Raw genomic sequence first — 24,267 nt, 5'->3', positions numbered from 1 at the left:
AGTACTACTAGGTGCGAATCGCGTCAATCCTTACTAGATACCAGGCTATTACTAGTAGCAGCAAAATTGTATATTAGTACTTGTCTAATTCTACTCAAACAATCTATGGTATAAACCAACAGAGTCAATTTTTCCATCCCCAACCACTACATCCTTAAGGGACTGCTGTTGCTATCGCCATCGTCATCATCTCACCATCCGTCCCTGAACCAGTCACCAGCACATTAGCAACCAGTCTCACCGGCTGAGGATGATTAAAGATATCACGAAACGTGACATCATAACCATCATCCTTCGCCAGTCGCGTTATCCGCATAGCCTTGATCGAATCCCCTCCCAAATGGAAGAAGTTACTCTTGGGTAAAACAAAAGCAAGACCAACGCCCAAACTCTCCGCATACCACTTACACACCAAACCCACCTGCTCACTGTATTCCCCCTTCACGAGTGCATCGTCCTCACCAACTGCCCCCTCATCCAACGGCACCGCATATACCAAACGATCCTGCTGCGCCAGCCCAGCCGCAGCCTGTCGAAGTCGCGTGCGGTCGATCTTGCCCGTACGCGTTTTCGGCACGTACAGGAGTGGGAACATGAATGTTGGGATGAAGAGCCATGAGAGAGATTGTTTGAGTTTCTGGACCATAGTGCGCATCAGGGCTTGGAAAACTGCCGTGGGGAGTCCAAAAAGCGCCCCAGCAGCAGCAGCAGCAGAGTGTTTAGTGAGCCGGTCATCGTAGACAAACCCCACGAGCTGTTTCGTTTGATCAGGCAAGATGATCACATCAGCTACGACCATACCGCGCGGTAGATCTACAGCCTGCTTCAGCCGAGCTTCCAGATCGTCTAGCTCTACTCGCTGGCCGCGGAGTTTGACCTGTCGGTCTTTGCGGCCGAGGAGATAGATTGAGCCATCCGGCAGATACCTCGCCAGATCTCCGGTTTTGTAGCATCGGGATGCTGTTGGAGCCGGTGCTGGTGCCCAAACAGCGGCGTCGATGAAGACGGCGGCGGTTTTCTCTGGTTTCTGGAGGTAGCCTTGAGATAGGCGGCCACCTTGGACGACTAGTTCGCCGACGGCCCCGATGGGGAGTAGTTTGTTGTGGTCTGCTGGATCGACGATCCAGGTGCGTGGGCCGAACGAACGACCGATGTTCCGGGGGTCGGATAGGGTAGTGAGGTCCGCGTGCAGCGTGTCGAACATGATGCCTTCGGTGGTGCCGTAGCTGACGTTGAGGTGGTCGACTCGGGGTGCCCAGAGGGCTACTTGTTCTGCGGTTAGGACGTCCCCGCCTACTGTGAGGGTCTTTAGCGTGGGCATCTCGTCCGGGTGGACCTGGGCTAGCACGGCGGCAGTGAGAAATGCGGTGTTGATGCGGAGTGCTGTGCCTGTCTCGGCGAGTCGGTGTAGTCGGTCGTCGTTCCCTGGGATGCAGACACATCCGCCACGGGATAAGGTGCATAGGGTTTCTACGCAGCTGAGGTCGAAGCTGAAGGCGGCGAATTGGAGGAATCGGGTGCCGGAGTGTAGTTGCAGTGCTTGAGCCATCTGTTGTACGCATGTTACGATGTCTTGATGCGGTTGTACCACGCCCTTAGGGGCTCCGGTGCTGCCTGATGTGTACATGAGGAAGGCTGGTTGAGTGGGGGATATATGTCCGGATGGCGCTGGGAGGGGCTTCTTTGGTAGCTGCTGGATTAGGTGTCCGGTTATTTCCAGCATTTGGGGCGCCATGGCTACCCAGTGGGGTTCGAGTTTGGAGGACGAGGTGGTGGTGAGGATGACGGATGTATTGGCCTCACGGAGCATGGATGAAGCTTGGGCGGGAGGTAATGCGCTGTCCAGAGGCATGCAGGCTGCCCCTGTGCGCAGTACGGCTAGAATGATGACCACTGACCAGATGGTCTTGTCAAGTATCAACCCGACGTAGGTGTGGGGACACACGCCGGCGGAGAGGAGATGGGCTGCCAATGCTGTGGAGAAGTGCTGAAGCTCGCGGTAGGTAATCTGCTCGTTGATAGTGCAGCAGGCAATGGCGTCGGGGTACTTGCTACTGGCACGGTCGATCAGGTCCGGGAGGCATTGCTGGCTCACCTCTAGCGACTGGGTGTTCCAGGATAGAATTTGATCGCGACTGGCCTGGGAGAGGAGATTCAGGTCTTTGACCTTGCCTTGCCAGCCGTGGCGGACTGAATACAGGATCTCCTGGGTAGCGTCGGCGATATGACCGGCCATTGTTTCTGAAATGTATGCGGTGCGGAAGCGCAGGAAGAGACGCAGTCCTGCAGGGCCCCGGTTTGCGCCAAGGATGAGATCGCACTAGAGTGGAAGGTATTATGAGCATGATGGTCTTTAATTTGGTACGGAGATTGGAATACTCACTCTCTCGGTGTCTGTTGGCGAAGAACCATTCTTGGCAGTCAGGTCACTCCTCCCATTCCTTCCGTCGAGCAGTAGTACCCCAGTGTTATATACCCGCGGGTCATGGCTGTCAGTCTCCAACAGATGCCCCGATCCAACTAGAGTGGTCAGGTCGTCTTCACGATCAAATGTAGTAGCGTAGACGGACGAGCAATCCTGCAAGAGATATGACGAGTCCCGAGAATTGGCACATTCTTCGTAGCCCATCACCACGCTGTCATCGTGGACAAATACAGAGAGGATGATGGCCCAGATAACACGGAGTCTAGGTCCCAGATCAGAGCCCCATTGAGAGATGCTGGTATCCCCTTGGGTGATATTGATGGTATGCACCGCATCGTCATCTCGACCTTTCTGGGGAGAGGGAGAAAGAGAGAGGCTGGGAAATCGACATGGTGCGGTCAAAACCTTACCAACCATTTCGATTGATTGGTCAGGAAGCCAATTTTGCTGACGGATAACAAAATGGATACTTGCAAAAAGGAAACGAGAGGATAGAAGTAGGCTAACAAGAGGAAAAAGTTACCGAGAAGAATCCTTGTGTTGTGGCGCCTCCATGGGGGAATTAAGCAATATCGGCTGTTATGCCCCCCTGTCTGATCTCCTTGCATGCAGTTAGGGGGAAGGCGGGAACGCGTAGGTACAGGCTGGGCGCATCGCCGCGATACTCAATTGCGTGTATATTTCTTTAGCTATGCTTTAGCTTTCTGAAGCAATTGATAGAGAGTATGTGTTTTTGAGAGTGTGAGAGCGTGGGTGGGTGTGTACATGATGCGATAGTAGATTGTTAGCTCGTCTGCAGTAACTGGAACACTCACTCCTAAAGTGCACTAGTGGTGGTTTCTGACATCAACGTGCTTCTTTAATAATAGCAATGTATCTTAAAAGTAGATCCGAGACACAATGTTCCATCATGCACTCAATCCATTGCGATCTCCCCGGTCAGGATAGCACCTGATGAAACAGCCAGTCCAGAGAGTTTAATTGATTGCGATCTCACAAGATCAGCACCGAAAGAGGTGCTCCCCCAGAAAACAAGACATTAGCTGTCGAATTAGAGTTCATATTTGTAATATCTACTAGAGAGGTACATTCTGGAGATCCGCAGATCTTATATAATGTTCAAATTAATCTACAACAGTGCCTACTGTAAGATGCTGTTACCAACCAATAAGAGACTTATGGATAGACATGGCTATCGGTCTTCCTAACAGAAATATTATATCCTACATCTACAGAAGATTTAGCTTGCGGATCATTAAAGCAGATTTAGCTAATAGTAACCAGCCGCTGGGTTCTTCTCAGCAAGAGTCAGAAAAGACCACCAGTATACCCTGATATATAAAACATACAGCACTAGCATGGCATGAAATATCACTTGGAACTACTGGTAGTACTCAACGAACAACTTCTTCATGGTATCTAGTACTTTGTTTAGTAGTGATTCTGTGCTCTCCACTTAGGGTGTGTATTTGTAGTTAATCTTCCCCACCCGCTGCTGCCCCACAACCACCACATCAACATCAACAACAACTTCTTCACTCTCTCATCATCTCCCAACCCTCATATAAACTCCAATATCCTCTCCCAACCATGAATTCCACCACCACCACCACCACCATACAAGAAATAAAAATATCCCCTCACCTCCTATCCAAATACCCCTTCCTCATCCACCCTCTCTCCTCCCTCCCCACCACCCACTACCCCACCTACACCGACTTTGGCGTGGGCGCCTACATCTTCACCACCCACCAACAAAACTCAAAACCACACCTTCTCCTCCTCCACCGCTCCCCCACAGACAGCTACCCCCTCCACTGGGAATCCCCAGGCGGCGGAGCAGACCTTTCCCTCGACGACACGCTCCTCCGGGCACTCTGTCGGGAGGTACTCGAGGAGACAGGGCTGCAAGTGACCAAAGTAGTGGATTTAGTGGCTGTTGACGAGTGGAAAAAACCGCTCCCCGGGTTGGGTCAGGGAGAGAAGAAGGTGATTAAGTGGGGGTTTCTAGTTGAAACTGCTTCGGTAGAGGAAGTGATGTTGAATCCGGAGGAGCATTGTGCTTTTAAGTGGGTGGATGAGGGGGAAGTCAAGGCTGCCATTGACGAAGCTTCTGGGATGAAGTTTATTGGGGATCAGGGACGGAATTTAGTTAGGGCTTTTGAGGTGTATCGGCGGTGGTATACTTCATCGGAGGAGGAGGAGGAAGGGGAAGGAAAAGATACGTGTTGAATGTCAGAACTATACTATCACTACTTATCAAGTAAGAAGGATGGCGGGTCAAACCCCCCTCCTCTTCATGGCCAACTTAAACCCCCTCACAAACTCCGGTACATGCACCGGATTCAACATGGTTGCATGAATGCCCGGACAATTATAGAACCCCACCTCAGTGCGTGCGAAATCCCTCCACGCCCCTAACTTGTTCTCTTCCCAATCTTGTCTATCCAATGCTGCATAGCTTGGCGGATCCGCTACGAACACGTCCAGTGTCTCGACTGTTCCCTTCGGTTCATACGTCTCGCCGTGAACTCGGAAGTTCTCTCCGATGTCCGTGATGCGTTCCAATCTCTCTGCGTTGAGAGCTAGTGCGCGCACTCTCTCCTTATCAGAGATGTTCAAGACATGCACAAGGGCATCGTAGCGAGATAATCCTTCCCCTCCTTTGTCCTTCTCAAGGCTATGGAGATAGGTACCGGCTTCGCCCATCACATCTAGGTCAATCAATTCCAGGAAGAATGCAATGTGCAGCAACACATCAACCCAGTTCTGCCCGCGCACGTACTGCCGGATATGCGGCGGATAGTCGATACTCGCCAGGAAGCGGACTTCCTGGCCCTGGGACTCGAGCACTTTGCCCACTTCGAAGGCGAGGGTCGAGCCGAGCGAGTAGCCCGCTATGGCGTAGGGGCCCTCGGGCTGGGTTTGGCGAATGTAGTGGGCGTAGGTGTCGGCTGTTTCTTGGATGGAGTGGAAGAAGCGCTCGTTGGTGTTGTAGCCGCGCGTGCGGAGGGCGTAGACGGGCCGCGTGGGGAATTGGGCTGCTAGAGCGATGAAGACGAGGATGTCGCCGCTGCCGGGGTGGATGCAGAAGAGGGGGATTTTGGTGCCGTGGGGTTGTAGGGGCACGATGGGGTTGTAGGTTGGTGGTTGGGAGAGGAGTTTGTCGATGGAGGCGGAGATGGCGGTGGTTGTTGGACTGTGTGTTGATGGTTAGATTGGATGGTAAAAGGGGAGGAGAGAGTGGAGTGCTTACTCGGTCATTAGGACAGACATGGGTATTTCTATGGGTGCATCAACGGCTTCTTGAATCATGGCTTTGAGGAGGATCAGGTTGAACGAGGTGATTCCGAGGTCAAAGATTGACATGTCTACGTTGATGTCTTCGATGGGGATCTTGAGGAGATCTGCTATGGTGCTTTGCACTCGCTTCTCGGTCTCGGTTTGAGCAGGTCGCTGTGTGGATTCGCGGTACTTTTGGACGATCTTGAGGTCTTCCTCCTCGAAGGAAGCATACTCGCCCTTTTCGAATGCGGTCCGCACCTTGGTCCGTGAGATCTTGCCTAGCGAGGATTTGTCTAGCATCTCCGCCGGCAACGGGATTAAATGGGCGGGTTTCCGCCCCGTTAGGAGTGCAACGGTCTTTGCTATGGCGGTGGCAGTCTCAAAGCGCGTTGCGGCGTCGTCGGCAGCATAAGCAGGGGAGTAGACAATGGCGATATCCTCGCTAGCGGAGCCTGGGGCGCGACAAGGGAAGGCCACGGTATACGAGGGCACAACTCCTGGGATGTTCTCTTCTTCGATAGCCACTTCGATCTCTGTGGCGCTCCATTTGACTCCGTTCACTATAATAGTGTCTCTAGTCCGTCCTGCTAGGTTGAGATATCCTGAGTCATCCAGCCAGGCGAGATCTCCTGTGATGAACCACCCGTCTTCTGTAAACGCGGCAGCTGTGGCCTCTGGGTTGTTGAAGTATCCCGTGAACACGGCAGGGCCAGACAGCTGAAGCTCGCCAACTTCACCAGGCGCAGCGGGCTCATCTCTAGCTGTGGGACGCATCACGCGCATCTTGATGCCAGGAGTACATGGTCCGAGACAGGCAAATTCGAGGCCTTTGGATAGATCGTAGGACGGCGATGCCCTTGCATGCACGCATCCGGCACATGTCTCTGTCATCCCAAAGCCAGGACTAATCACCTCGCGCTGGATGTTAAATCGACGCAGTTCACGAGTGAGCCCGTCGATAGTGGCGACGACATTGGCCTCGCCACCCGAGTTGATGCTCTTGAGACGAGACAGATCCGCTTGGAGAGTTGAGTTGGCAGCGAGAGCGTCCCGCACCTGCGTCAAGAAGAAGTTGGGTGCAAATGTATAGGCAATTTTATGTGAATCGAGCAGCTGGATGAAACGTATTGGATCACGAAGCAGCTCTGAGGCTGGGATGAGCACTTGGTCGGCGCCCAGACTCACTGTGGATTTGTTAGCTGCGGTTATGTTATAAAGGTAGAAGTGAAGAACATACTTGCATGCAAATGAATCTCACAGAGACTAGCAACATGGTCCAATCCAACCCAAGTAAGGAATACATCCCCAGGCTCAGTACCATGGTGATCTTTCTTGCCCTGTAGTGCCGTGAGAAGCTGTCCATGGCGGAGTGGAACCGCCTTGGCGCTTCCAGTACTTCCAGACGTTAACATGAGCACTGCTGGATCTTGTGCTTGCTTCTCTGTTCCACAGAGTGGCATAGTGTCAGATAGGCAATTTGTGTTAGCAGCTTTGTCGAGCACCTCGACCGGAAGCACACGAAGCTCATCAGTGTCCAGAAAGTCTGGGACAAGCCGCTCCGTAGTGAGGACGACGGGCTCCTGTAGCAGCGTTTTAAGGTGACGTAGATGCTTCATACGCTGCGCGGGATCATGCACGAAGGGGGTTGAAATGGCAGGAAGGAAGCCTGCGAGTGTGACAGCCCAGAACCATAGGATTGTGTCGTGATGGTTCTCAAAGTGGAGCAGGATAATAGAGGATGCGGAGATTCCATCGATTTGGCCTAAGAGCTGAGCTTTCTCCGTGGCTTTGCTCTGAAGGTCGGAGTACAAAACACGCGAGGCTTCTGCTCCAGGCGTGTAGAAGGTGAGTCCGGCTTCGGACCTTGCTGCTTTGGCTAGGAGCTGAGCTAGGTTCTGTACAGTGCTGGGAGACTCGATGGTGGCCACTGACACATCCTTTGCAGGAATTGACTTGAGTGTTGGCTCAATAGCCTGGCCATTGCCCTCGAGAACATGGGGAGCCATCTTGCTATGCAGTAGATTGATAATGATTAATGAGATTTGGAAGCTGTCTATGCTGTTTAGATATCGATGTGTCGCCATGCTGCTTAAATAGTTCGCCAAAGCATCTAGCTGATAAATCCAACCCCGCTTGGTAGCAGGTTATCCCTGCCTGTATCTCATTCTGCCTCGCTTCAACATGATAAGCATGTCGATTCTGAGGCTCATCAGAGCACGTTCTGCGTACAGCGGCTACAGCTTGCTTCCCGTCAACGACTCCGACCTCTCCTGTGGGATCATAAATCCCTCAAAGAATTGGCCGATTCGTCTATAGTCATCTAGACTGAACACAGCAGATACGTCTAAACTTTGTCAGTAGATCATTCCAAGGCCGGTGACGACGGAGGCTTACATTGATCTGGACGGACAATGACGATAGCACCCTTGTCAGGGCTAATACCGAGATGCTCGTAAAGGTGTCCATGACCTCTGTTGTAGCTCTCGTCATCAAAGAATATTTTGTGAAGATCTACATCCCGGTTAGATTGATCTTTTTTTTCCGAGGCATTTAACTCACCTCTGATATGGTTCTTCCCCGTGAATGGATAGAAGCTCTGCGGGATCTGCTCCAGCTCGACGCCATGCCGTTTACCATGTGCCACGAGAATTGGCTCGATAAGGCTGTCAGGTTCGCCACTTGTCGAGCGGAACTTCTGAAGAGGGCTGTCATCGGAGCCGAGATACTCTCCAACCTGCACTCGGTCAGTATACTGCTATATCCTGGCAAGGATTATCCCTCTAACGTACAGCTTGCAGTGCGGCCATATTCTGTGACACGCTGAGATCGCCCACAAATGCCATCACCCTCCACCGGCCATCGGACTTGAGCGATGCAGCAAGCTGCAGCGGTTTGGCGTCACAGAATCGCACAACCTGCGCACTAGGCAACCTCATTCCCACGACGACGTTCGTGGCAAGTTCGGTCGACACGCCCGTATCGGAAGTAATAGGCGATTCATCATACTTGGCCGTCAAACCTGCAGTGTATTTCCCAGACTTGATAAATCCCTCTTGGAACTCTTGGGGTGTTGCACTCCCCTGAGAGGAGAACAACTTGGCGAAATACCGATCAAAGTTAATCAAATCAATAGCCACCTTCTGCCGCTCAAGCACATACGTCTCCAGCAATGACGGATGCGCCAAGCCCTTTAGCACTGAAGCAAGCTTCCAGCCCATGTTGTAACCGTCTTGTAAGCTGACGTTCATGCCTTGGCCCGCCTTCGGCGAGTGCGTATGACAGGCATCGCCCGCAAGAAAGACACGGTAACCCTTGTGGAAGAAATCGGCATGGCGCTGCCCAATGGCGTAAGCAGACCACCAAACCGTCTCAACAAACTCAATCTGATACGGACTAAAAATCCGCTTTGCGGCGTTCTGCAGATCTTCCAGTCTGACATCCTTCGCCTTAGTGCCAGTCGGAAGCTCAATGTAGAATCGGGTCAGATTGTAGCTGTCTCCTTCTCGGGGTATAATCAACAAATTGCCTGCCTTGGACCGGATGCTGGATTTCTTCCGAATATCGGGGAAGTCCGTTCGTGGAACCATGTCCATGACACCCCAAACAGCATCGGTGCTATCTCCAATCATATTGTATCCTAGCGCTTTGCGCACCGTACTATGTGCGCCATCACATGCCTGATAGCATCAGCACTAACCCTCTCGAGGAGAAACAGATAACATACCAAAGCATACTTCGCCTCAAAACTTTCCACCTTCCCATCCTTCTCCGCCGTGACTTTAACCGGATAAGCTTCCGGCCCCGCCGAAAGCTGAGTCTCATCAACCCGAACATCCTTGACAGTATACCCGTAATCAATCTCCTGATTGTTATGTTTCTTCATCAGGTCAATGAGAAGCCCGTTGATGCGCGCCTGGTTCAGAATGACATGTGGCTGATGAGACAATCCGGGCTGCGTATCTGCCGTCTTGCCCGTGCGACGTATAACTCCCGAGCCACTATCATCGGCCCAAAACACGACCTCCACCACATGGTACGACTCGCGCAATAGCTCCTCGCCAATGCCGAAGCTCTCGAAGATTTCCACCGTGCGGCATTGCACACCATCTGCTTGGCCCATCGTCATGGGGCCATCCCGCCGCTCGAGCACTTTGCAGGTTATGCCATAGCGAGCCAGCCAGGCGGCTGCGCAGAGACCTGCGGAGCCGCTGCCACAGATTAAGACGTCGACTTTTTGTGTCATGTTGTGGGTTATTCTTCTTTGTGTTCAGATTTTCTTCTATAAGAAGCAGTCAAAGAATGTGACGAGTATCCTAAATATGATGAGTTGGAATGCGCCTGACTGGTCATACTTCAATTGCCTCCGGGATCGATTCCGAACTACCCCGGAATCGATCCCGGGGTCGGCACCTGCGCGGCATGTGTGTCCGTGCCTCGGGCACCGTCTGCACCAATGATCTTCAGTGTATTCAGTAACCATCTTCTCCGCAATCCGGGGTCCGGAGATACCGGTGGCAGTACATTATACCGGCGTGCAAGTTGGTGTCTAAGAGTGAGAGGATGAACCACTGTGCTCATGCCTTGAAGTAACCGGCGGAGTATATGGCGCTAGGCCGGATTGGGGAAGGCATGCGAACGGTTGAGATGCCGAGACACGCAGCTTTGATACATATCACGATTCACTCTGGAGGTAGAAGCACGGCTTTGATTCGGATGTTAGACCTAGGTCGTTGTGGCAAAGCTATGTTAGCAAATAATCTTCGGTCATTTGTCGACGAAGCGCTACATCATGATCCATCGGACTCTGTCCGAGCGTTTATTTTTCCATGACTTGTATGATACCTCTGAAAAGCAAGGGTATGAAGTACGTTGTTAGTTGCCAGGAACCCAATGGTGAGATTCTAGACGGCAACCAACGTGTGGAAGGCGCTGACTTCAGCTACAGTAAAAAGGAGCAATGTTCATAACAATCATCTGATTCGTCATAGTTCGACTAAACAAACCCTCTGGACCAAGCTGTACCAGTATGCATAAAGGTGCCCTCATTAACTGTGTCCCAAATCGTAATATATGATGCTCGTAACCCGTCTTCACCCACAGTGCGTAGGCGCCATCTGTATCCACTCCCAACGCCAGCGCCGGTGCAGTAAACGCCTCATGTCTTGCGAAATGCAAGCAGACGAGAGAATAAAAAGCGTATCCATGCGATATCTTACAGGAAGTACTCACTGCGGCCCGGCCGCGACGTCGGCACATGTCGTTGATCGTCACTGACCGCGCTGAAGAGCTTGAACGTCGGTTTTAGATCGTCGTCGATCTCGCACACAGAGGCGAGGTTGCCGCATCGGTAGCAGTAGTTGGGAGCACTCCACACAGTGACCACGTTCTGGTTGGCGAAGTGATACTTGTAACCCTCGTTGACCAATTGATGGGCTCGGGCGATCAGGGTCAGGTCATTGACATGGCAGAACTCGTCTGCAACCTTGTCTCCGAACAGCCAGCCTAGAAGGGTCAGTAAAGAGAATAGCACATCTTGTGGGCGAATACGTACCAGCTCCTCTGGGACTCACTGCCCATGTCTCCACATCATCGGGGTCAGACCAGACCAGGTCACAAAAAGCACCTTCGTGTGGAATCTCTTGGGCTCTCGCGACCACCCGCACTTGATCCAGTGTTCTAATCTCCGGGCTCAGTCCACCGTGCACACAGAGCACCCTACCATCGATGATGGCGCCCAATGTCATGAAATCGAAAACCTGGCAGCAAGCCTTCCATACGGACGCATTGCCATACTTCTGAAAGCACTCCTCGTAGAAACCGTAGACTTGAGTGATCTGGCGAGACTCGTGGTTACCGCGTACCAGCGTAACACGATCAGGATACCTACATCTACTGTTAGAATCGGTGCAGCCCGTCCAGTAAGTATAACTCACTTTGCCTTGAGGCACAGCAGTAACGTGAGGGTCTCCAAACTGAAGTACCCTCTGTCCACATAGTCACCAAGGAATACAAAGTTTCGATTCAATGTAACCTCATTCGAGCCTGCGCTGGAAGACCGACCGCGCTGGCTGTTATTCGAGCCTGTCTCGTCCGCAAGATCATCCGAGTTGCCGGAGTTCCTCAATTTCTTGCGCAGCTTGGGATCGGTAATGGTGGAAGGGGGTTCGATGTCCTCCGAGGTGATGACGGAAGGCGACGTTTTAGGCGGCTCGACGTCAGGTTCATCGGGCATGCCTCCAGAGACCCGGAACAGCTCTAGCAAATCGTAAAATTGACCGTGAATATCTCCACAGATGGTCACAGGTGTTGAGACCGGCTGAATGTTCGATTCTGGAAAATGCGACCCGTCAGTCTCTGGTGAATCGGTCGCCACCTGCTCGAACTAAAGCCCACCTTCCATCATAAACTCCTTGACGATCTCACAAAGCTGTTTCATATGGGACTCCGAGAGGTATTTGCAGTCCTTTGCGGCCTCCAGCCACTCATCAGGGCCGGCATTGCGCTTCAACTTGGCCGGTCCCGGCTGAGGGACCTTACTGTCCACCATGATGAACTTGTGCGTATGAGTGAACAAAGTGGGACCAGTGCAATTAAAGGCAGTAATAAAAGTAGAGTAATGAATAAACTAGTCTTTCCAAGGAAAGTTCGCTCGTATACACCAGAGCACACGGGTTGCTTAGCGGGATGCGCGCCGGCGGTCTTTCCCCGCAGGGGATGTTGGCTTTGGGTCAGTGAAGATGCTCACGCCAATTCCCGGGCTCGGTCACGTGGTGCGGGCGGAATCTCCTGCACGATAACAGCTTCATCAACTCATTCAGGCACAGCGCCACATGTGATTGCGGCTGCGGAGTGACTATCTTTCTGCTTTCTTTGACCTTCACACCGTACTATATATCTGCTGTTTCAGTGCACCATTTCCATCCCACTCCCTCAGCGACACTCCCATCCTCCAGTTGGGGCGGAAGTCCCAACACATCAAACATATCCATCATGACGCAGATCCCTGCGGGCAAGTCTACAGGAGGTGTTCTCCAGATCCCCGCAGCTGCCACTCAGAAGAATGCCTCTGCCACACCAAAAAAGGCACCTAAGCCAGCTGCGCCCCGATTGAAGCTCCTCGTCAGACGTCTCCCACCCGGACTAACACAAGCGGAATTCGAGACAGCGTTGGGCTCTGAATGGAGGGTTGGCGGTGGGAAGGTCGACTGGTTCCAATACAAGCCAGGAAAGGTCTCTAAAGAGTAAGCCAGCAAATTCATTCTGTGAAGGGCTTTCCGCTAACAGTATGCTGTATAGTCCGGCCAAACCTTCTCGACCCTCGCGTGCGTATATCCATGTCATGTCCAGCGACCACACCATCCCGCTCTCGAACAAAGTCCGTCAAACGTCCTTCATAGATGCCCGTAATACCTCCAATGACCCTGTCCTTCTGGGGCCCCCGTCTCTGGAATTCGCACCTTATGCCAAGATTGCCGGAAATCGGTCGCGCAAAGATGCCCGTCAAGGAACCATCGATCAGGACCCCGAGTTTATCGCCTTCCTCGAGAGCCTCACGCAGCCACTTGCCAAACCGCCTCCTGTCGATTCTGGCGCTGATGGTGAGGATAAGAAGGAGACAGTGACAGTCACACCTTTGGTCCAATATATTCGAGAGAAGAAGGCCAACAAGGCGAAGGAATCCAGCAAATCCAAACACAAGTCGGACAAGGACTCCAAGGGGGAGAAGGTCCAGGCGAAGAAGCTGCTACAACGTCCTGACAGGGATACAAAGGACTCTGCTGCTTCAGAGAAACCAGAGAAGAAATCCAAGTCGGACAAGGCTACCAAGGAAGCTGTGAAGGCCGCAAACAAGCAGGCTGCTAGTGTTGCTGCCAAGCAAGCCGCAAAATCGTCACCAGCGCAGAACTCCCCCAAGGATACACCACAGACATCTACAGAGCGGAAGCGCGAACGTGGAAGTGTCGCGGCTGCTGCCAAGATCCTCCAGCGCGATCTTGGACTTGCTCCGTCTGGTCGCCGCAGGGGCAAAGCCGCTGCCACCGATGGAGATACGCCCAAGTCCGATCAGAGCGGTACTGCGACCCCGGATACAAACAAGAAGGAGACGCCGTCGAGATCATCTAAGGGAGCGACTCGGGACAAGTCAAAGGGCAGCAACACACAACCACCCAGTGAGCCATCCGAAGCGAGCACCCCGGTCAGTACTACACCTAAACCGGCAAAGTCTGGGAAAGGGAAGCAAGCATCGGCAGGACCGGCGGCGACCGCTACCCAAGCATTCCTCAAGCACGCCAATCCATCTCAGGGTGTTACCGAGCCGCTCCTGGAAGCTGCATTCACCCCATTTGGAAAGGTTCTTAAAGTGGAAATCGATAAGAAGAAGGGATTCGGTTACATTGACTTTGCAGAACCCGACGGACTTCAAAAAGCCATCGCTGCTAGCCCTGTCTCGGTCGCGCAGAGTCAAGTTGTCGTTCTAGAGAGAAAGGCCAACCCCGGGGGAGAGAAGGGTCGCGGCAAAGGCCGTGGTGAAGCCCAAGCATCCTCGGGAGGCGGAGGCGGCGGCGGCGGCGGCGGCGGTGGTGGTGGTGGTGGTAACAACAGCCGGGGAAATAAGACCAATGAAAGCGGCTCAGGGGGCAACTCGTCTCGCGGACCACGCGGAGGACGGGGGTCCAAGGGTAAAGGAGGTCCCAAGGGAGGCGGCGGCGGCGGAGGAGGCGGAGGCGGAGGAAACAGTGGTGGCAATGCCGGGGCTGCGAATGGGAATAACCCCGAGAGTAAGGGGAATTCCGATAGTAAATGAGCCGTTATGATGATATATGTAGTGATGATAATACCAGCAGTTTTCCTCCATGAATAACCCATCTTTGATGATATAGCTATTGATATCCCACAGTAGAATAGGCTTCGAATGATGAAACAGCACATACTAGACAACCACAGACATTGGATGTAAGTTCACATCGGATCATCCCCGAGAATGAACTAGGAAATGAAAACAAGCCTAATGCCAATGCATTAAAAGCATACTCCACACACACTATACAGATGTCCTTTTTATACTTTGTTCAAGGTACAACCTGCAGGGGCATCTGTGGGGCCGAGGAACGGCGCCCCACTCTATAGTATACTACTATGTATCCATCTAGATCACTTGCATACAGTCAAGCCTTCATCATCACAGCATACCATAACCATCCCCAATCTATTAAATTAAACATTACTACCTAGTACTATATCAACCCAACCCAACCCCCCCCCCCCCACCAACTTACACAACAAATAAACCCCTCCCTACGGCACAACCCCCACCGTCCCCCTCTGAAACAGCCCAAAAGCCTTCATATTCTCCTCCCACTCCACCCTCGCTTTCTCCAAAGCCCCCCTACCCCTACTACTACTACCACCCACCTCATCTCCTCCCCCCTCCAACACCACCGACCTAACCAACCCACACTCAACCTCCACGACCGTCCCACCACCTCCCAACTCCCTCCTCAAATACCCCGGCCACTCCACCCCAAAGAACCCATAAATCTTCAACCTCCGCAACTGCCTCAGCCTCGCCAACGCATGCACAAAGAGGATATTATCCCCGAGGCCTCTCGCCTCATCGCCCGGTTCCATGTGCGTGAGCCAGGGAATGTTCGTGTCCCATCCTATCTCGAGATATCTTAGACCGGTCGCGTGCTCGGATAGGTTATGGAGGAGGACGATCCACGACCAGATGGTGGAGCTGGAGTTACTCCAGGGAACGAAGATGTGGAGGGAGCGGAGGAGCGAGGTGTTGAGCGGTCCGATGGAGGTGAGGTGGTGGTGGAGTTGGGTTGGGTGCGTTGTTGAGAAGGTGTTGTGCGTGTAGAGGATGGGGAGGGCTTCGGCGTGGATTTGTTTGCAGGTTAGGAGGACCGAGGGGTGGAGGTTGTTGGTTTTGTTGTGGTGCTGGTGGAGGTGGATTGGGTACTGGGTTGAGGGTGGTGCATTGGTGATGTTGTCAGCGACGGAGAGGGTTCGGCGGTGGTGGTGCTTGTTGGTTAGGAGGTGGGTGTAGATGAGGAGGCGGAGTTCCGGGGGAAGGATTAAGAAGAGGTTTGGTTTTGGTGGTGGTGGTGGAGCTGGAACTGCAGCTGGCTCTGAATATTCTAGGAGTATAGTAGATGAGTAGAGACTAGGGAGTGTTGTTTTGAAAGTTGGCAGTTTACGTGTTAAGGAGGGTGGTGGTGGTAATGGGATAGGGTCATGGAAATTGTAGAAGGGTACTTTGGTGACATCTTCCACTGAGATGGCCATGACGGTGCTGTGCTGGGCTGGCCTACATTGCGAGTTCCAACTGTCCTTATGATAGTAGATAAATCCAGAATGTTGGGCCGGAGAATATCGGTGAGATTGAGCGCTATCACATGATAGTACACCGGTTTCCTGGAAGGGCTATATACTTTCGGAATATACTCTACCAAGTAAATTCGGAAGATCGTACCGTATCATCGTTTTCTACCGCCTGTCCTATGATGATGGCCAATAACAGGCACTTACTTCATCTACGATATGATCATTGACGGGAAAGATCTCCGTCCTCTAAAAAAGCTACAAATGCCGACTACCGCAGACCGACATTGATTACTACTCACTCAAATCCTCGCATGTCGGCAATGCACTTCATTGCAATACATGGTCGGAGAATTCTAGCGTGTCAAAAAGCAGAATAGTCAAATCATAATTTTCATGATATTGCGAAGGTTTAATCATATTAGCCTAGTTAGTCTGAGTATTCAATTCTCATCGTCATTAGTGGTACCGCATACTTCCCAGCGTATACTCAGCAAAGCTTATTCTTCCTCGTATGTTCCAGAGCTTTACTGATGGGTAGTTTTGAAAGTTTCATGGAGGAATGGTTCCCAGAATGGCAGCACCAAGTACAACCGGACAGGATTATAACCAACCGTTCAGCGTCCTTGGATGTCACCCGTTCAAGCATTTCCAAAACGAGTTTTGCGGGCTTGTATTCCCTCGGTACACGTTGGCCAAGGCCATATTCCTGGATGAAGAGATGCAGAAGCACATGGGCCGTGCTGTTATTCTGTGGAATTACTTGAAAAGCTGAAGAGGAATCCATAAGGTCCTCAATATGGTTGATGTCGACGTTAGGCCATGGTTATAGTTAAGATAGGTACTAGTACAAAACCAGTCACAGGGGAATTGACCACTCGTCGTAACAGACGGCCGTCACGTGGAGCAAGTGCAGGACTGGTCCAGAACCAGATCGATTTTCACTGTGCAAGCAAGAGCGTATAATCGTACTACTTCAGAATATTCAGGTTTACAGGTAGCACTGCTACGAGCGAAAGTATATGTTTGACGGATAATTGGGTATCATTTGACTATGCTAAGAACGCAAAAAAGACAAGATTGAGCAACTCCATACTCTCGTACACCAACATTAAAGTGTAAAAGAGGGGACACCTTTCAGACCTCCTCGACACCCACCAAGTCCGACCGACCGAAGTCAAGACATCATGACAAGGTAAAGATCATCACCACTCCCTGGACCATTGCACCGACACCCGAAACAAGTCTACCGAGATAGATTGTAACAGAGCGTGCAAATGCAAAGTCGAGTCGGAAGTAAAACGGCTTCACTTTAGGGCATCGAGGACATAGCAGTCATCAGCAAGGGTGGAGATTCTGTGGCTCTTTAGAAGAGCTCAGAGGTGGGACGTCTACTCTAAAGTGATTCTTTGAACTGTAGGCAGAAAGTGGTTAGCTGATGATTCTCCAAAGTTGCATTGTGGAAGGCTGAAAGGCTCTTCCCAATGTTAGGGGGGAGGGAGACTAACGTAGAGTCGCTTAATTTTCTAAATGAATGGGGGGGGAGCAGCCTTTTATATCTGCGCGGTGGACGCTCGCTTACGCTAGCCACTAGCGAGGTCATGTGTTTCGCCCGTTTTCGCTTGCTGTGGGACTGGGCCACCCAATCAGCGTCCGCGAAAACTCTTTCCTTCTACCGGCCAGACCGTCACTTGGAGGTAGAATTCACGTGTTACTGCTTCATGAAGCTTCCATTGCCTGTTTCTTTGACTAATAATCATTATTTTCAACTACTAGTTAGTTCCAGACGGAACTTGCCTTCATGATTGTGCTGCAGTAAAGCCGATGCATTTGGTGCCTGAGGACGGGAGGTATATCTATGAATCCGTTCGGCACAACCACTTTCATAAGTTATGCGTTGTACTGTGTATACAATGGACTCCAACAACACCAGATCTACATCCTACTCCAAATCTTTCCGTTCCCCAATGAGTAACAATATAACGATCTTTCCTGAGCGATTACGCGATACGTGCCCTGGCTGCATCTGATTCAGCGCAAAATTCGGTCCGGGTCTCAGCTTGGAAAAGTAGTTCCTATATGAGTCAATACGGCATTCATCCTGAGACGATGCTACCTCTGCGGACAAAAGACCAAAAGATATTCATTTACTCTACATAATGTGTATACAGGGATGGAATCTGCTACCCGAAACAGTCTGTTTCTTCTAAATTGATTGTCGGCTACCCTGCCGGGTAGGTTAGTATGGCTCATTTTTCAGTCTACATGGTGTCCCGATGAACGTATCAGGATCGCACCCCCTACAGCCATGACCGTTTGAGATTGATAGCCACTTCACCCCCACAGCACAGATTCTGCCATGGTTATACTTCCGGCATGTGGTCTATCTTCCGGGCACCAGGGTCCTTGTGCTACAGGGTCTGCTTCTTGGAGAAATGATGTAACAAGTTCCGAGGTTTATCCTGTCATGGAACACCAAGGTCATCGCTCGGCTATAGTTATCGGGAAAGATTTGGTCAAAGATAAAGCATGCTAGCTGACAGCTCCTTTTCGCAGCTGCTTGCAGGCATTGCCTTGTATTACTCTAGATGAAGGTCTAGTGTATATCCTTAGGACTACTCTAACCATAAGCTGCAAGAATAACCTTATAGCCTACGAGAACGATGAAGATTGGAAAAGACATATAGTTATTGTGATGAAGGTCTTACTCAGCACAACATGGAGACGTCCGGGGAAAGGTTACTTCCTTGGACTAAGTAGAGAATATCGACAGACTCACGCGGGTACGAATTTCCGATGTAGGGTAAGGCTAACATTGTTATGTGTGCGAACTGCAATGGCAATAGAGTTTGAATTGGGCGTTTTAAAGCCCGTTTCACGATCGACTCCCCGGGGTGAACAAGGCACAGACATCTTCCTGTTCGTTCATCCGTCATGATCGTCCCCGTTCCTGCTCCACCTTTACCCAAGAATCGGTCGACCAGGGTCCTGGCGATCAGCAGTCCCTGATGCTTATACTTCCGTCGGGCTCCAGCGGCCAATCTTCCCACCAAAGAGAGCAACTCATCCAATGTTTCGACCGAATTTCGAGGCGGGTTGGAATTTTCCAGATCCCGAATGAACCTACAATCAACCAGGCGCTACATCACATTGTTTCAAAGAGACTGAACAGGTGCATCATCGATAGGCTATCAATGTCTTCCTGATTCATGCCAGCCTTCACGGCCCGAGCAGCCAAAGGTATATAAACCTCTTCCTTGCCCTTTGAATGGTTTCTATCATCATCAGCTTCACATCCCATCACATCTCAACCTCATACTCTCAAACTCTTAACATTACAAAGCAAATCAGCTTTTCAACCACCAAAATGAAGTTCACTGTCGGTTCTGCTATGGTGGCTACCACCTTCCTCTCGGCTGCGAACGCCGCTTTCCCCTCCATCCCCAACATCCCCGAGACCTGCTTGGAGATCCCCCAGGTCATTGGCAACAAGCCTCTCCAGCTGCTCTCCTACTTCCACAAGGAGGTCTGTGAGAAGAACTGCACTGCCACCATCAACCAGCACAACCAGTACCTCCAGGAGTCGGTCTTCCCCCAGATCATGAAGGATCTGGACCAGAAGCTGGACGTGCCCGCCTCCGAGCAGGCCTCTTTCCAGAAGATCCAGACTCAGATCAACTCCGCCATCGAGAAGGACTGCAAGTCTGAAGGCGACAAGCCTCTGTGCAATGACCTCGAGGGTCTGGCCAGCTACGGCCTCTGCGCGCTCAAGGCTAGCCAGCCCATCATCTTGAACAACATTGGCCAGCTCCAGGGCTCCGTGAACATCACCGACGCCGACTGCACCAAGATCAAGCAGATCGACTCTGATGCGACTGTCTGGCAGAAGACCCTGCCCGGTTACATTGACAAGTTCGCTCAGGAGTGTGAGAGCGAGAAGTCGAACTAGAGGTAAGGCAGTTTGCCGATCCAATGCAAGCACTGCTAACTGTTATCATCAAGGTTCGCGAGACCAAATCTTCGCTGATAGAAGCTTGCTATGTCGCAGGGACGTATAGTGTTAGGAGATCGGGAATCTTTGGCTTTTTGGATTTAGTCTGACGCTTGTAGCAACATCTGGGATGCTTGCCGTCGCTCCTTTGGACGCGTCGAATCGCAATGAGAAATTTCATTGTGAGTGCCAGACATTGAAAGAATTTCTGTCGGGTACTCTAGTTTAGATTGTGAAATGTGATATTTTTGTCTTTTCTGTACTCCGTACCTGCAGTGGAATGTCGATCGTAATTTGCTGGTGCCTGAAATTCGGGGTTGAACCCCTGGCGCTCACGTGCCTGAGGATCATCCGCGGCGGCTTCCGAACTACTGCTTATCTCCATCCGATAACTTCATCCGATAGTGTTCCCTTACCAACATCATCAAATAACGATCTCCACACACTCTTTTCATTCCCCTTCAGACTGTCGTGGCACAATGCGGGGTGCTTCCAGTCTATCTCCTTGCAGAAAGCACCCTTGCCAGCTCCCAAGCGAATCCCTCTAAGATTGGATCTACTTCACCGAACATCAGTGGCATCACGGGCACCCCAGACGGATCCACTGAGCATCTCGGCATGCCATTCTCGGTACCATGCCCCGCCCTAAAGTACACCCAGCCAACCGTCTAAGAGCCTACGAAGCTTGCAATGCATGCAGGTCAACGAAAAAGCGATGCAGTGGGACATTTCCATGCTCGAAGTGCATCAGACTCGGACGCGCCGATACATGCGTGCCCAGTCCACGTTCCGCTGCTCAACGGCCGATTGCAAACACCCGAATCTCCGGCAATAGCAATGTAAGCTATGATTCTGGGCGTCGACCAACCACAACTCTCAGTGCAGGTAGCTTGGCAGGTCGGGCAGATTCCGCTAGCTTCGAGGCTTCGGAGCCAAGTCGATCGACAGTAGATACTCAGCCTATGTCCCCAGAAACATTACACAGGACTCATCCACGGATGCTCCGCAATCTCCGTGGCGAACGAGGTAATAAAGCACTAACTGGACTATATCAAGTGCTGTAGCTAATCCGCATCCGGCAGTCTATGTGGGAAAGGCTGCTTCCTTGTCCTTTCTGCAACTAGTCCGGGACACTGTATCACAGTATATTGGGCCATCGCAATTTTCGCACAATGTGAAAAGCGAAGATATGCTAGAGACGGAGACACCGCATGGAACACCACCAACGCTAGAGAGCAGTCTGGACTCATATCAGCTACTCCAGTACTATCAAACATATAGCTCTGCTACGAGTGGCTTTATCTACGTTTTGTCAAGTGCGGAGGCTATGGAAGTTCTTGATGCTTTGATTGAGCCCAGCACACATCCAGATAGGACAGAAATGGCAGTCGCAGGTATGATAATTGCTATCGGGGCACAGGCCAGCAAACGCACTGTATCAACCGAACAAGCCGAGCGGTATTTCTTTTCCCGTGCTCAACGCAGCGCATTTGAAGGGATGTTGGAAAACCCCAGCTTGACTCTGATACGGTTATTCCTGTTGATGTCCTTCTATATGCTTGGTGCTTGTCGTCGGAATGCTGCCTTCATGTATCTTGGAGTGGCTGTCCGAGCTGCCGTGGCATTGGGTCTTCATCTTACCGAGCTCGCGGATGCCGTGCCTAGCCCTGAGCAACACCAGAGAGCAAGGGTGTGGATGAGTGTTTATAACCTGGACCTCCTAGTAAGCTCTATCCTTGGGAGACCAGCTGCGACAGCTGCTCTGCGTTCGGAAACAGAGGATGGTCCTATCCGTTACGCGCTCCTGGAGGGCCATATGTCGATTGGCTTGGTTGCCTCCTATGGGGTCTCGAGGATCTTGGAGGAGATTATCTCGTCTATGTACAGCAAGGACGGAGCCTCGGCTGAGCTCGCGGACTCGCTTTTAGCCAAACTTAAACAATGGAGCGATGAACTACCGGGGCCATTGGTGGAGCCTCCTAATCTTGACTTTGACGAACCCGCTGCGCGAACCCACATCATCAACAATCTTCACGTTGCTTGCATTTACCATTTCGCTGTAATCACGGCGACGCGACCCTTCCTGGTGTCAGTATTGGGTGTGCGACTGGCGCGTTTGCACAATGACTCCACAGACGGCACAAAAAGTGATTTGTTGCACGAAGATGCAGCACATTCCAATCTTGCAATTGCTTGCATCGATTCAGCCTTGTACATGATACAAACATGCTCCGAGGTGCATCGCTCTGGACTCATGCTAGGTAATATGTGCATACTGAAGGCTTTTGTATTCGCTGCCGCCTTGGTTCTCGGGTTCTCGATGTTCTCTCGCAAGGAGGCTGAGCCCTCACATGAACAGGCTTACGGGGAAGCCCTGGAGATTCTTCGTGTGCTCTCGGAGCAGTCCGCTCAGGCAGGACATTACTATGAGATACTCAGTTGCCTGGGAAATGCCGTGGCTGAGCAGCGTCGACGAATTGTACAGCACTCCCGCCAGACTAAGGGTCGATATGTCAGTAAGCTTTTTAGTCTGGATGATCGCAGGCCCTCGGTGGAGGTACAGGAAGGGCTAGACACGCCATTGTTAAATGGCGTTTCTGCTATAGCCCCCGAAGCCGGCATCTCAGATCCATGGGCTGGCATACAACGCCTGGGCTTCATGGACTCACTGGAGATTGATGCGGCATTATCTGGCCTCGACGGTATGCAGCTCCCGGTGTGGGATAGCTTTCCCTTTGTTGGCGAAGCTTTTCAGCTGCAGGGCAGAGTGGGTGATGTAACTTAATGTGGTATGAGGACAACTAATGCCGTAACTTATGATCTATTTGTGCATTATTTGGCAGGAGCGGGTATAGCGTTCCATGGTTATTTATCAGTTGTGTAAAAGTGTCCAGTGGTGTCGCGGGTACGCGACGTACAAGACACTCCCGAGCCTTCGGACTCTTTTGATCCTATTTTCTTTCTGTTGCTACCTGGAGGGTGTTGTGGTATTGACTAGATGCCGTGGCCCGTACTACTGATTTATGTCTCCTATGGGCACCCTTGATGATCGGAAAGACGGAACAAGCTGAGTCGGTGTTATTCGTGAAACACAATAGAAACTACACTGCAGATATATATACCTTCAACCGCCACCTACAGTACCTTTCCAATACAGACCACAACGACAGAATACTGCATAAAAGTACCAAGACAGGTCAAGATACATATGCCTTAACATACTGCAGGGCCACAGTGACCCAAATAAAAGCAAACTCGCATATTTACCACGAGAATGAATCATTCAAAGATTCAAATTCGCTTTGATGGTTCAAACTGTGGGGCAAGCGGTTAGCTAGCCTCATATTACAAATATCGCGCACTATTCTTCAACAGCTGGCCTGCTGGCCCAATGGTAAGGCGCTTGACTACGGATCAAGAGATTGCAGGTTCGAGTCCTGCGTAGGTCATTTCTTTTTGCTTTTTTTTTTTTTTTTGTTCCTATTGTCTGCCGACTATAAACACCTCATTCTCTCTCTGTTCTCTGTTCTCTTCACAACTCCACCAGCTTGGTGTCCCCGACTATACCATCACAACTGCGAAGTTCATTGCAGTCAAGCGGTGCATGAGGTATGGGCATGGCTCGTGTCAACCCTGCACAAAATTTTTCTTCTTTCCTAGACCCTACATATGCGCATGAGCTGCATACTGACTCGTGTGAGTGATGAGTGATGCCTGACGAAGGTTGTCAATGTCCGTCCGTCAGCTAGCCTCTGCACGCACCATGCTGCAGGATGCGAGCGAGACAAATCATTTGCCAATAATATCCGTTCTCTCATTTCCGACCCCTCCCAAACGCTTCACACGCTACAGTAAACTACTAGTTTAGATGGTGGTTGGTGGCTGTCTCGTCTCCACCTTCGCAGCTCCAGCGGCCCGCCGAGCGGGTCGTAGATGCATCGTGTCTTACTATCAGAGAAGCCTGATTTGTCTGCACCACTCCCTACAACAGCTGGGGAGTATGCTAACCCTCGCCGGTCTTCCTATTCCCCGCCCAATACTAGATGATGGCGTTGGTGAGCATGCGACTGGCGAATGATTTTCCCACGACTGCAGCCACTCCCGTTGGTGCATGTAATCGGCGACAATTGAGGATGACGATGATGAGTTACTGTTGATGAATTTTCTCCTCACTTTTAGGGGCTGAGAGAAATGCGCCAAGGAGTGCCACGGTCTTATCAGCCGTTACAGCAGATGC

General features: G+C 51.4%; 9 protein-coding genes and 1 non-coding gene across 10 annotated transcripts; 4 read left to right on the top strand and 6 right to left on the bottom strand.

The window, feature by feature from the left end:
- Positions 1 to 154: 154 nt before the first annotated feature.
- On the bottom strand, positions 155 to 2,842 carry BO85DRAFT_415260 (nonribosomal peptide synthase; the record flags this gene model as incomplete). The annotated part of the gene is made up of 2 exons (XM_025657677.1): positions 155 to 2,320; positions 2,384 to 2,842. The coding sequence occupies 2 exons, from the start codon at positions 2,840 to 2,842 to the stop codon at positions 155 to 157; spliced, it is 2,625 nt and encodes an 874-aa protein (XP_025518086.1).
- Positions 2,843 to 3,975: 1,133 nt separating this feature from the next.
- On the top strand, positions 3,976 to 4,745 carry BO85DRAFT_446740 (NUDIX hydrolase). The gene has a single exon (XM_025659569.1). The coding sequence runs from the start codon at positions 4,016 to 4,018 to the stop codon at positions 4,655 to 4,657; it is 642 nt and encodes a 213-aa protein (XP_025518085.1). The 5' UTR covers positions 3,976 to 4,015; the 3' UTR covers positions 4,658 to 4,745.
- BO85DRAFT_366178 (NRPS-like enzyme) lies at positions 4,706 to 7,716 on the bottom strand (the record flags this gene model as incomplete). The annotated part of the gene is made up of 3 exons (XM_025655769.1): positions 4,706 to 5,624; positions 5,682 to 6,894; positions 6,948 to 7,716. The coding sequence occupies 3 exons, from the start codon at positions 7,714 to 7,716 to the stop codon at positions 4,706 to 4,708; spliced, it is 2,901 nt and encodes a 966-aa protein (XP_025518084.1).
- Positions 7,717 to 7,944: 228 nt separating this feature from the next.
- Positions 7,945 to 9,953, bottom strand: BO85DRAFT_457052 (putative phenol 2-monooxygenase; the record flags this gene model as incomplete). The annotated part of the gene is made up of 5 exons (XM_025661486.1): positions 7,945 to 8,054; positions 8,105 to 8,221; positions 8,270 to 8,444; positions 8,500 to 9,387; positions 9,435 to 9,953. The coding sequence occupies 5 exons, from the start codon at positions 9,951 to 9,953 to the stop codon at positions 7,945 to 7,947; spliced, it is 1,809 nt and encodes a 602-aa protein (XP_025518083.1).
- A 715-nt stretch (positions 9,954 to 10,668) lies between these two features.
- On the bottom strand, positions 10,669 to 12,410 carry sitA (TOR signaling pathway phosphatase SitA). The gene is made up of 4 exons (XM_025659568.1): positions 12,104 to 12,410; positions 11,644 to 12,040; positions 11,262 to 11,593; positions 10,669 to 11,212 (listed from the first exon to the last, which is right to left on the bottom strand). Exons 1-4 carry the CDS (start codon positions 12,255 to 12,257, stop codon positions 10,923 to 10,925), a joined length of 1,173 nt encoding a protein of 390 aa, XP_025518082.1. The 5' UTR covers positions 12,258 to 12,410; the 3' UTR covers positions 10,669 to 10,922.
- Positions 12,411 to 12,529: 119 nt separating this feature from the next.
- On the top strand, positions 12,530 to 14,562 carry BO85DRAFT_517746 (putative nonsense-mediated mRNA decay protein Upf3). The gene is made up of 2 exons (XM_025664930.1): positions 12,530 to 12,951; positions 13,007 to 14,562. The coding sequence occupies exons 1-2, from the start codon at positions 12,701 to 12,703 to the stop codon at positions 14,514 to 14,516; spliced, it is 1,761 nt and encodes a 586-aa protein (XP_025518081.1). The 5' UTR covers positions 12,530 to 12,700; the 3' UTR covers positions 14,517 to 14,562.
- A 417-nt stretch (positions 14,563 to 14,979) lies between these two features.
- BO85DRAFT_220914 (uncharacterized protein) lies at positions 14,980 to 16,070 on the bottom strand. Its single transcript, XM_025654695.1, has one exon. It carries the CDS (start codon positions 16,001 to 16,003, stop codon positions 15,008 to 15,010), a length of 996 nt encoding a protein of 331 aa, XP_025518080.1. The 5' UTR covers positions 16,004 to 16,070; the 3' UTR covers positions 14,980 to 15,007.
- Positions 16,071 to 16,410: 340 nt separating this feature from the next.
- Positions 16,411 to 16,881, bottom strand: BO85DRAFT_220913 (uncharacterized protein). The gene has a single exon (XM_025654694.1). The coding sequence runs from the start codon at positions 16,824 to 16,826 to the stop codon at positions 16,530 to 16,532; it is 297 nt and encodes a 98-aa protein (XP_025518079.1). The 5' UTR covers positions 16,827 to 16,881; the 3' UTR covers positions 16,411 to 16,529.
- A 2,525-nt stretch (positions 16,882 to 19,406) lies between these two features.
- Positions 19,407 to 22,815, top strand: BO85DRAFT_435847 (fungal specific transcription factor domain-containing protein; the record flags this gene model as incomplete). Its single annotated transcript, XM_025658548.1, has 5 exons — positions 19,407 to 19,965; positions 20,150 to 20,212; positions 20,731 to 20,869; positions 20,911 to 21,056; positions 21,095 to 22,815. The coding sequence occupies 5 exons, from the start codon at positions 19,407 to 19,409 to the stop codon at positions 22,813 to 22,815; spliced, it is 2,628 nt and encodes an 875-aa protein (XP_025518078.1).
- A 592-nt stretch (positions 22,816 to 23,407) lies between these two features.
- BO85DRAFT_t88 lies at positions 23,408 to 23,479 on the top strand. The gene has a single exon. It is a non-coding gene; the product is annotated as a tRNA-Arg (tRNA).
- The last annotated feature ends 788 nt before the right edge of the window (positions 23,480 to 24,267 follow it).

Source organism: Aspergillus piperis (assembly GCF_003184755.1).
Source record: "Aspergillus piperis CBS 112811 unplaced genomic scaffold BO85scaffold_4, whole genome shotgun sequence".
In the NCBI taxonomy this organism is placed as follows: Eukaryota; Fungi; Ascomycota; class Eurotiomycetes; order Eurotiales; family Aspergillaceae; genus Aspergillus; species Aspergillus piperis.
The sequence above is the reverse complement of the archived record's forward strand: the minus strand, read 5'-3'. Positions and strand labels throughout refer to the sequence as shown.